Below are 11,704 nucleotides of genomic sequence, written 5' to 3'. Positions count from 1 at the left end.
AGGTAATTCTGAAAATCAAATATATATATATATGTATATATGGAGCATTCTCCGTCAAAAAGACCACCCCTGCTGCCCATTTCAATTTTTGAGATAAAATGTTCGAAAAGGGCTTAAAATTTTCGTTGAAATGTCTATTTTTTGATGCCGTTTGGCCTTTTGGAAAATTCAAAATGGCGGACCTAATATCACGGCTAGAATGAAAAAAGCCTTTGAAAAAATACATAATAACGTGAATAAATGTGCAAGATATGACGTAGCAGAGGTCTAATCCTTATGTGTAAGTGTGTGAGTGTGTGTGAGTGTGTGTGTGGGGGGAGGTAGAGGGAGGGGGGATACGCGCGCTCATACGCGTGCGTGTATAACTGAATCACGTAAAAATCCTTGCTCAACATGGTCTGGCTATCAAGACATTTGCATACAAAATTTCGAATTATTTCATTATCCTTGTCCTGAAAAAGTACGTCACAAAAAACCTACAGTACAGAAAATATTGTTCTTTAAAAAACATTTTCTCAACAGAATAATAGTAAGATTACTTAAAATTACTTTGAAACTTATAACATTCTCATAACATTTTTTACAATTGCAAATGTTGGCAACAGATTAGTTAGTAGAAAAACCGCAAACAGAAAACATACTTTGTTATAGTCAATTATGGTAGCACACTTTTGTTAATATCTCGTACAGATAGATGTATGAATCCATTCAAGAAACTTGGTGAAAAAGGACATTGTGGTAAAGATTTACGAGTGATACCAAAATTTATTCGGGACAAATTTCCTGAGATACCAATTCTAAAATTTGTTGTGCATGTAGGATAAAAAGTAGGACTGAATATGTTGATATGTCTTTAGATGAATCTAATGATTGTGTCACAAATATGGAATGTGATGGAAGCTCATTAACAATGGATATTGATAACTCAGAGATTTCTTATAATGAAGATAACATTCAATCACCTAGAGAAATTGAACTGGAAGAAATGCTTGATGGTCTTAAACAAAAATTTTCCACCTTGAAACACAATGATCCTTTAAGGGTGCGAATTCTCACTATAGCTCCGTCGTCTTGGAGTGTGAGAAAAATAGTAAAAGAATTTGGTGCATCACGATATTTAGCAAAAAAATCTAAGGAATTGAAATTCAACCATGGCGTATTAGCTGATACTACTAAAAGAATTGGGAAAGTTTTACCGCAAACTACTGTTGAAAAAGTAATTGAGTTTTATAATAGTGACATAAACAGCAGGATAATGCCTGGAATGAAGAATGCCATTTCCTTAATAAATAATAATAAACGGATAATAATGCAAAAACGTTTTTTACTATTAAATTTAAAAGAACTGCATGCTTTATTTAAAGAATCCAACCCAAAATATGATGTTAGCTTTAGTACATTTGCTAAACTTAGACCTAGAAATTGCATACTCCCTGGGGCTTCTGGAACACATTCCGTTTGTGTTTACACAATCCATGAAAATGTCAAGTTAATGATTGATGCAATTAATGTACGGAAACTAACAGAAAATATAGACAAGCCACTTTCCAATTATAAAGATTGTTTGAATGAAATTATATGTAAGGAATCGAATCCTGATTGCTATCTTGATAAATGTGATCAATGCCCAGGTACTACCGAGCTTTCTACAAAGCTTTCTAAACTATTGGACGATTCATGCATTTCCCATGTTCAATGTTCTTTATGGACCGGAACTGATCGATCAACTCTATTAACGCAACAGTTAAAAGTTGATGAGTTCATAAACGAGTTATGCAACAAATTACAAATTCTGAAATCTCATTCATTTATCGCCAAACAACAAATGCTTTTCATTTCAGAAAAAAAAGAGAATCTTTGTGAAGATGAAGTAATTGTCATGTTTGATTTTTCTGAAAACTATTCATATGTTTGTTAAAATGCCTCACAAGCATTTCACTTCAACAATGATCAGTGTACTGTGTTTCCTGTTATTTACTATTATAAAGAAAATTCTGAATTGAAGCACAAGAGTAATGTATTTTTATTAGAGAGTTTGATACACGATACCGCTGCCGTTTACACTGTACAAACATTATTAATTCCAGAGATTTTAAAAAATGTCAAAAATCTTAAAAGAGTATTATACATGACGGATGGGGCGAAACACCATTTTAAAAATAAATTTCAGATTGCTAACTTAGTGCATCATAAACATGATTTCAATATTCAAGCAGAATGGCATTACAGTGCGACTGCTCACGGTAAAAGTGCTTATGATGGCATTGGTGCTACTTTCAAAAGAGAGGCATATAAAGCAAGTCTTGTTGCTAAACCACAGGATGCAATACTAACATCTCAAGTTCTTTTTAATTGGGCTAAAAAACATTTCAAAAACATAAAGATTTTCTATTTACAAAAACTGACCATGAGAAGGTAAAAAGAAAACTTAAGAAGAGATTTAAAACTGCACCGCCTGTACCGCAAATTCTTAAAAATCATGGGTTTATAGTTGTGGACGAGAATAAAGTACTAATCAAAAGGTATTGGTTCTTTTGGAATGATAACTGACTAGACTCGACGGATTTTCCAAATGTAACAACTTTATTTCAACGGATCGCCATGTGCGACGATCTTCTTCATCCGCCATGTCTCACGAAAAAACGACGTAGCGCCACACGCGTTCTTGTTACTAACTACGTTTCCAACCGGTACGCCCAGACGATCTAATCGGTAACATTTCCGGGGCACCTTGAAAGATCCTCTTTCAATATAACTCAACACTGAAATGACAATGACTAAATAATTGACTAAATGAACGTTAACATAAACAATGTGATTTGAACTGAACTGAACTAAATTTAAAATGAAACTAAGCCTTATTCTATAGAGTCTTCAATTTTAATACATAGTATGGTCATTTGACAAGGGCAATGGACATATCTTCTTGACAGCTCTCTTGTAGGACCCTGTCGATGTCTTGACTGTCACGACTCGAACTTTAGCATCCGCGCCGGGATGCACCGCAACCACTCGACCCAGTGGCCACTTGAAGGGGGGAGCGTTATCCTCGATGAGTAGAACGAGAGTGTTCACTCCAACATTAGCGTCAGAAACAAACCATTTGCTCCTCTTTTGCAATTCCTGCAAGTACTCTCGTTGCCAGCGCTGCCATAACTGTTGACGTAGTTTCTGTAAATGCTGCCAGTGAGACAAACGATTATCCGGAACATTAAGCAAACAGGTTGAGTGAGTGAGTCGCCTATAAGGAAATGAGAAGGAGTAAGTACGTTAAAATCTGATGGATCACTGGTCAATGGCGTTAAAGGACGTGAGTTAAGAACGGCTTCAATTTCAGCCACTAAAGTATTGAATTCCTCATAGGTAAGCACCTTTCCTTGAGTAATCGTGTACAAATGCCGCTTCATAAGTTTCACGGCCGACTCCCATATCCCTCCAAAATGAGGAGATCTGGGAGGAATGAAGCTCCAATTGATCCTTTGTTTGACCAAAAAAGACTTTATCTCTGGTTCTGTTTTCTCTAGAAATTCTTGAACTTCCTGGAGCTCTCGAGAAGCTCCTACAAAATTCGTTCCATTGTCGGAAAATAGTTGTGCGCATAGTCCACGTCTAGCCGTGAAACGACTCAGCGCTGCTATAAATGCCTCACTTGTGAGACTTGTCACCACTTCCAAGTGCACAGCCTTGGTGCTAAAACAAATGAATAAGGCCACATAGCTCTTTGATACATGGAACCGTCCGCGTCGGCGACTTTCTCGAAGTTGAAACGGGCCGGCGTAATCTACACCCGTTACCATGAATGGTCTCGTGGGCATTATGACCCGTTCCCTGGGTCTCCCATGCTGATATCTGGTATTCTTGGGTTATATCTAAAACATTTAACGCATGTTCTTACTATTTTCTGCGCCAATCTCCGCCCCTGAATAGGCCAATATCTTTGTCGCACGCTGTGTAACAGCTGTTCTGAAGGGCAATGCAACATGCGTATATGCTCCTCGCGCATAATGAGTAGCGCCAGACGATGCCTCGCCGGTAAAACGATGGGGTGCTTCTGCTCTTCTGATAGGCGTGCGTGCCTTAGTCGTCCTCCAATCCGTATCAGACCGTCATCGTCTATGAACGGACTGAGTGATTTTAACTTGTTTTTTCGCGGCAAGTCTTGATTGCTTGCTAAGCTTCGCAGCTCGAGAGGAAACCCTTCCCTCTGAGTCTGTTTGAGAATAACTTTCTGTGCTCTGTTCACTTCCTCGATGCCGATTGACCTCGCCGTATACTGCTGCTTATTCGGCTTGCTTTTGTCAGCTGAGCACCTCGCGGCATCTATGAATCTAAAACAATACGCGATTATCCTGCATATCTTGCCGAACGACTCATGTTTCAGCAATAAAGGAAATGAGGGTGTTACTTGTGTCGTAACCAATGTGATAGCCGGAGCCTTTACTTCTGGTAAACTCTCACTTGGCTCTTGCATGTGTTCTGGACATCGATCATCTCTCTTAATCCAGTTTGGTCCGTGCCACCACAAATCACTAATCTCGATCTCTTGGACAGCGACGCCTCGAGACAAAAGATCCGCAGGGTTTTCCTCCGATGAGACATGTCACCATGTAGCCTCGCTTGCCGTTAACTCCTGTATCTTCGCCACCCTATTGGCAACGAAAGTCTTAAGAACGTGAGGTTGCATCTTTATCCAACCAAGAACAATTGTGCTATCGCTCCATAAATGAACTTGACGAATTCTTCCTTTTAAAGCAGTCTTAACGCTGTCGTACAATTGTGCCAAAAGAAGTGCTGCTTCTAGCTCCAATCTAGGAAGAGAGAGTGTTTTCAGCGGTGCCACTTTGGACTTGGCACAAAGAAGATGCGAACTTGTATTGCCACTTTGATTTGTGCTAACAATGTACAAGCACGCTCCAAACGCGCTTTGAGACGCATCCCCGAATCCAAACAAGTCGGACTCTCCTCTAATGTTATCTGGGTTGACATTTCGTAGTGGCCGAATTAAACTGAGCCCTGACAATGACTCGTAATAATGTGCCCGTAATAATGTAAATCGTGCCACGCTGCTTGGTGTTGCAGGGGTAACGGTTGGTCCCACTGCAAATCGTCTGCCCATAATTTTTGCACGAAGATCTTTCCCTTTATCAAGACAGGTCCGAGTAGACCCAATGGATCGAAAATTTGCGATACATGTGATAGTACAGTCCTCTTCGTAAGGCTCTTCCTTACTGGCAGATCCAGTTTGTATTGCAACGTATCGCTTGATGAGCACCACAAAAGACCCAACGTCTTTGCCTCATCTTTGTCTAACGTAAGCATTTCACCATGCCGCTGATCTAGTAAAGGCTGCAAGATTTGACGATCGTTTGATCTCCACTTTCTAAGAAAGAATTGCCCCTTTTGTAACAACTCGAACAGCTGTCGTTGGAGTTCGATTACTTCTTGACGTGTATTACCTCCTGAAAGTATGTCATCCATGTACGAATCCTCGATTATTGCCTTTGATGCCATCGGGTATTCTTCTTGATGCTGAATCGCCAATTCCCGGATGCAACGCATCGCATGATACGGTGCACTTGCAGTTCCGTAGGTAACGGTATTTAGCTGATAAATATGTGGTTCCTCGTTAGAGTTGCGTCTCCAAAGGATGAGCTGTAACGCCCTGTCTCTCTTATCAACCAATATCTGCCTAAACATCTGTGCTACATCAGCATTTATGACAAATGGAAGCATTCTGAATTTTATTAATACCTTAAAAAAACTATTTTGCAAATTGGGCCCCGTGAGGAGCTTGTCATTTAGAGACGTACCCAACGCCGTCTTTGATGACGCGTCGAATACGACACGGATTTTTGTTGTTGACTTGTCTGGTCGTAGCACTGCTTGGTGTGGCAGGAAATATACCTCTTTGTATTCTTGAAACTCTTGTTCTGAAATTTTTGACATATGACCCTGCTGCTCATAGTTGTCCATGAATTCGTAATATGCCTTTTGCAAATCTGGATTCCTTTGGAAGCTTCGCTCGACTGCTTGCAATCTCCTTTGAGCTTGATCTCGCGAATTTCCGAGTTGAACCGTTGATCGTGTAGGTAGACGGACAACGAACCTACCATCCTGTTCTCTCCGTGTTGTGTCTATGAAGTACCTTTCGCAAGCTTCTTCTTCTGCTGTGTAGTGCCTGACTTCCGGAAGATTCTCCACTTTCCAGAATTTTTCAACTTGTTGATACAGTTGATCATTTGTGATTGCTAAACATGTTGATGCTTGACCTGTTGCCTTGGAGCTACCTGAATCTAAGCTGCCACCAATGACCCACCCCAGTTTAGTGTTCTGCAATGCTGGCTGACCATCAATGCGATTTCTTGGTGCACCGATGACTAGTTTCCAATATAAACCTAATCCCACAAGTAAATCAACTTCTCCAGGCTCCTTATAAGCCGGATCTGTTAATCGAATCTGCTATTCCCTTTGGCATTATTATCTCGTGTGAATTTATTTTCTTTTGCGGAATTTGCTCCGTTATGGCTGGCAAGACGACTCGAGCTCCGTCTTGAAGTCGTTATGAATTGCTTCCAAGCTGATTCTCACGACCTTGCAAATGTCTGTTTTGACTCGATCTATTCCACTGACTGGTTCGTCACCTTTAGTCCATGGTAATTTCAGCCTTTGCAGTAGATCCGTTGTTATAACATTCAACTGCGACCCTGGATCTAACAATGCACGACAGATTACTCGTTTTCCATCGCTGTTTCGAATATAAACTTGAGCTGTGGAGAGAATGTGATGCGCACTTGTATTTTTATGCGCTGCGCTTGATACATTCACTGCATTTGTACAGTGTACGACAACTGGTGCTGTTGTGATTTCCTCTTCTGTCTTCTTGTGCTCCTCTCTATGCAAGAGCGTGTTGTGCCTGCCTGAGCATTTTTTACATGTTGATGCTCTACCCTCCTTCGCTTGGTGTCCTGTATTGAGGCAATTGATACATAACCTCTTTTCCATAATGCATTTTTTATGCTCGTCTGGAGCCAATTTCAACAGTTCGTTACAACGGAACACTTGATGTGCCTCGTTACAAATTTTGCACTGAAGTGAAGTCGCTGCTAATACGATCTTCTTTCCTGTTTTCTTCTCCTGATTGTCTTTGGGAGACGGCTGCTGTTTTGTTGGAGTAATCTTGTTTTGATTTAGCATGCGTAATGTGTGACAGCGTTCTGTCAGAAATGCGATAAAATCATCTAACTTCGGCATATTCTGTGGCGTATGATCCTTTGCACGATCCTGCCAATCGCGCTGTTCAATGTAATCAAGTTTCTTTTTTGACAGATGCAATATTATTGTATCCCAATGATCCACGGGCTGATGCAGGGATTTCAACGAAGATTTGTGCGTTTGTATGTGCCATATGAGCTGCCTTATTGATTCGGCCTTGTTGTCCTTTGTGATAGACGGAAAATTAAATAATGCATCTAGATGCGTTTCTATGATCATCATTTCATTATCGTATGTGTTTTTTAGAAGCTGCCAAGCATTCTCGTAATTTTCGTTACTGAAGCCTTCGATGACCTTTCGTGCTTCCCCTGTTAGCACTTCGATGAGATACTGAAACTTCTGTGGTCCTGTTAAATTTCTATCGTTATGTATTGTGGTTTCAAAGCTGTTTTTGAAAAACAACCATTTGATGTATTCTCCACTAAACTCTGGGAGCTTTATCTCGGGAAGCTTTGGTTTGTTTCGCCTTTCCCGATAGGGGATGCTCTCTTGTCTGAGCCCGCTGGTTGATGCCTGATTGTGACTGCTGTCTCTTTGTTGTTGCTGTTGCAACGTTGCTTGTAACCGATCCTTTTTTTCGATGATTATTTGCTGTGCCTTAGCTGCTATGCTGTAATATCTTTCTTCGAAAGTTACTTGCTCGCTGTCGTCTTTCGTTGGCACGCCGTCTTGCATGTCTATTTCCTCTATTTGTTGCTGAATTTCCTCGAATGAATTCCAGAGTTCTTCCAATTTTTTGAGCCTAACCTGTGCCTCTGCTGCTGAGCATTCCGAGTTAGCCTCAAAGAAGCTCTGTAATCTGGTGACTTGACTTTTAACCCTACCTCTTCGTTGCTTTAGTTCTGTTAATTCTGACATTTTGCAAATATTTATACTACTGACGTGTTGCAAGTTACGACTGTATTGAAAGGAGGATATTATTGGAAATGAATTATGGGAAGCGACTCACTAACCTGTTTTCCTCGATGCCCCACGTTGTGTGACCGAATCGAGCCTCGATATGATGTTGCGTTGCCTTGTTGATGCAACGCTTCGATGTGTATATTGCTGCGCTGTCTCGTTGTGTTGTCTCACTGCGTTGTCTCACTGTGTTGTCTCACTGTGTTGTCTCACTACGTTGTCTTGCTGTGTTGTCTCACTGCGTTGTCTTGCTGATCCTTGCGATCCTTGCTGAGTTGCGTTTCTTAGCGTCGTTGTTACGGCGCGCCTGCGCAAGCACGCTGTGTGCGTGTGTGTTATACGGTCGGTGTGTCCGACCGTTGCACTGCTTCCTGGCGTCGTTGTTACGGCGCGTCCGGGTAAGCACGCTATGTGTGTGCGTACTTGTGTTGCGTGGTCGTTGTGTCCGACCGACGTATGCTTTCTAGCGTCGTTGTTACGACGCGTCCAGGCTAGCACGCTGTGTGTGTGTGCGTGCTTGTGTCGTGCGACCGTTGTGTCCGACGTATGCTGATTTACGTTGCGATTCACCGACTGTGGGCGAGATTCGGGCTGTTGGGCGCCAATGGTTCTTTTGGAATGATAACTGACTAGACTCGACGGATTTTCCAAATGTAACAACTTTATTTCAACGGATCGCCATGTGCGACGATCTTCTTCATCCATGTCTCACGAAAAAACGACGTAGCGCCACACGCGTTCTTGTTACTAACTACGTTTCCAACCGGTACGCCCAGACAATCTAATCGGTAACAGGTATTCCAATGATACAAATGGAATACTATGGCAGTTATGAGAACAAAAGTAAGAAATATAGGATAAAAATAAAAAAATATTTCATGAAACATCTATCTACATATACAGACACACATACACATACACGCACACACGTACACACGTGAGAGGCAAGGAAACTCACGTAAATCAAGCACCCCAAATGTGAGAGGCAAGGGGACTCACGTAAATCAAACACCTCGAATGTGAGAGGCAAGGGGACTCACGTAAATCAAGCACTCCGAATGTGAGAGGCAAGGGGACTCACGTAAATCAAGCATCCCGAATGTGAGAGGCTAAGGGATTCGCGTAAATCAAGCATTTCAAACATAAGAGTTAAAGTGACTAATATAGATCAACTATCTCAAAAAGAGGAATATAAGTATAGTATAAGTTTCAAAGTAATTTTAAGTAATCTTACTATTATTCTGTGGAGAAAATGTTTTTTAAAGAACAATATTTTCTGTACTGTAGGTTTTTTGTGACGTACTTTTTCAGGATAAGGATAATGAAATGATTCGAAATTTTGTATGCAAATGTCTTGATAGCCAGACCATGTTGAGCAAGGATTTTTACGTGATTCATTTATACACGCACGCGTATGAGCGCGCGTATCCCCCCTCCCCCCACCTCCCCCCCATACACACACTCACATACACTTACACACTTACACATAAGGATTAGACCTCTGCTACGTCATATCTTGCGCATTTATTCACGTTATTATGTATTTTTTCAAAGGTTTTTTTTATTCTAGCCGTGATATTAGGTCCGCCATTTTGAATTTTCCAAAAGGCCAAACGGCATCAAAAAATAGACATTTCAACGAAAATTTTAAGCCCTTTTCGAACATTTTATCTCAGAAATTGAAATGGGCAGCAGGGGTGGCCTTTTTGACGGAGAATGCCCCATATATATATATATATATATATATATATATATATATATATATATATATACAGGGTTGGGCAGAGGAACCTGACACATTTTAATAACCACTTGCGCGGCCGCTATTAATCGGAAGAGGTTGAAACTCCGGGAGAATAAACTAGACACTTGAAGGTTTTTTTTGTTTATATACCAAAAATTATATCGGCTAAATGATGGCCGTTACAAGCAATACAATTTTCGAGGCGTTTTTCGAAATTATCATACACTTTTTTCAACATCGCTGGCTTTATTTCTGCAATTTCTCTCCGAATATTGGCTCTCAGCTGGTCCAAGGTTCGAGGTTTGTTAGCGTAGACACGTTGTTTCAAATAGCCCCACAAAAAGAAGTCGCACACTGAGAGATCGGGCGAACGTGGTGGCCATGGAAACTCAGTGTTGCGAATCTTAATCGAGCTGCATAGTCGGTATATTTCAATTCCTGGGTTATGAAAATTTTGTAGGGATGAAAATTCATCGCTTTCAACATTCTGCTAAACGATCGACGAGACATTCCGAGAGCTTGAGCATGTTTACCGGCAGAACGGCGTGGACTTCGTTGCAAAGAGGTGCGAACGCGTGTCTCATTTTCAAGGGTTCTTACCGTTCTTGGTTGCCCTGGAGGCTTTTGTTTCGTGGCTGTGGCTGTTTGTCGGAAGTTTTTGACCCACAGATTCACAGAATTACGAGAGGGAACCGGATCTCGTGGACGAAGAGAATATTCAATACGAAAATCGCGAATTGCTTGAACGTAGGACTGAGTTATAAAAAAACGCTCGCAAACGAACGCGTGTTGTTGCGGCGGCCACTTCTCCATACTGGAACTGTACTGATATGTAAATATAAACCTTCAACCATCTATTTTTCGCTCCCGGAGTTACAGCGCCCTCTTTTCACTTGGAGGGGAATAACGATTTTTTAAAATGTGTCAGGTTTTTCTGCCCAACCCTGTATATATATATATATATATATATTTTATTATTATTAAATCATGACTTTTACTTGCATTAATGAATAAATAAGATTTCGTGATAATAGCTTTTATGCAGCACTTATGAAGCAATACTGTATACTAGATTAATAAAACTTAGAAATAAATTTATTATTTTTTTAAGAAACTATTATTTTAAGAAATCGTAATAACGTTTTACATTTTAATATTAACATTATACACATTTATATTTAAATTATATTTAAATTATTGATAGTGTGTATGTATACCTTGTCAGATAGGTAACATATATCGTGCCATTCTTGATGACGCTCTGTCATAGATAGAACAACATACATATGAAGCACGCTTATTTATTTGCGATTGTGATGTCTTGGTTATGTTACGTCCTGCGGAGTAACAATTCTTTTCTTTCGAAATCGATGCAGCCAAGCAACCGAAAAATTGCGAAAAGATGGCTTATCTTAACCGCGCGGATACGCTAAAATTGTCCGGTCGAGTCAATACGGTTGGTCTATCCTTGACACGTGCCGATTTTGGGCGGAAGCAAGCGTTGAAACGCGGATGATTGACCCCACCGACTCGAAACACTGGTCGCGCAATTAATAGGTAGGGCGTGGGCAATAATAAGAGACGGTACAACTGCGGATTAAAATCCCATAGGAACCATAGGCAGAATCAGGTATAAAAGGAAGGAGCTTCGGAGCTCGCGAGCACTTACTTACTTTCTTACAGTCATTTACAGTCACTTACAAGCACATACCGCACCTTCTTCATTCTGATCAATCGCTCATTTTTCGTTCGCGATTCACTCTAGTTCGATCCGGCGCACATTCCGTG

The 11,704-nt window shown here is 40.7% G+C and overlaps 2 protein-coding genes across 2 annotated transcripts; both read right to left on the bottom strand.

Annotated features, from left to right (window-relative positions):
- Positions 1-2,880: 2,880 nt before the first annotated feature.
- LOC105206774 lies at positions 2,881-3,815 on the bottom strand. Its single transcript, XM_011176243.2, has 2 exons — positions 3,270-3,815; positions 2,881-3,180 (listed from the first exon to the last, which is right to left on the bottom strand). Exons 1-2 carry the CDS (start codon positions 3,813-3,815, stop codon positions 2,881-2,883), a joined length of 846 nt encoding a protein of 281 aa, XP_011174545.2.
- A 785-nt stretch (positions 3,816-4,600) lies between these two features.
- LOC113005966 lies at positions 4,601-8,130 on the bottom strand. The gene is made up of 3 exons (XM_039459325.1): positions 6,589-8,130; positions 5,060-6,456; positions 4,601-4,892 (listed from the first exon to the last, which is right to left on the bottom strand). The coding sequence occupies exons 1-3, from the start codon at positions 8,128-8,130 to the stop codon at positions 4,601-4,603; spliced, it is 3,231 nt and encodes a 1,076-aa protein (XP_039315259.1).
- Positions 8,131-11,704: the final 3,574 nt, after the last annotated feature.

The sequence above is a fragment of the Solenopsis invicta genome, unplaced genomic scaffold (assembly GCF_016802725.1).
Source record: "Solenopsis invicta isolate M01_SB unplaced genomic scaffold, UNIL_Sinv_3.0 scaffold_3073, whole genome shotgun sequence".
NCBI lineage: Eukaryota > Metazoa > Arthropoda > Insecta > Hymenoptera > Formicidae > Solenopsis > Solenopsis invicta.
Note: the sequence above shows the minus strand (reverse complement) of the source record. Positions and strands in the feature narration are given on the sequence as shown.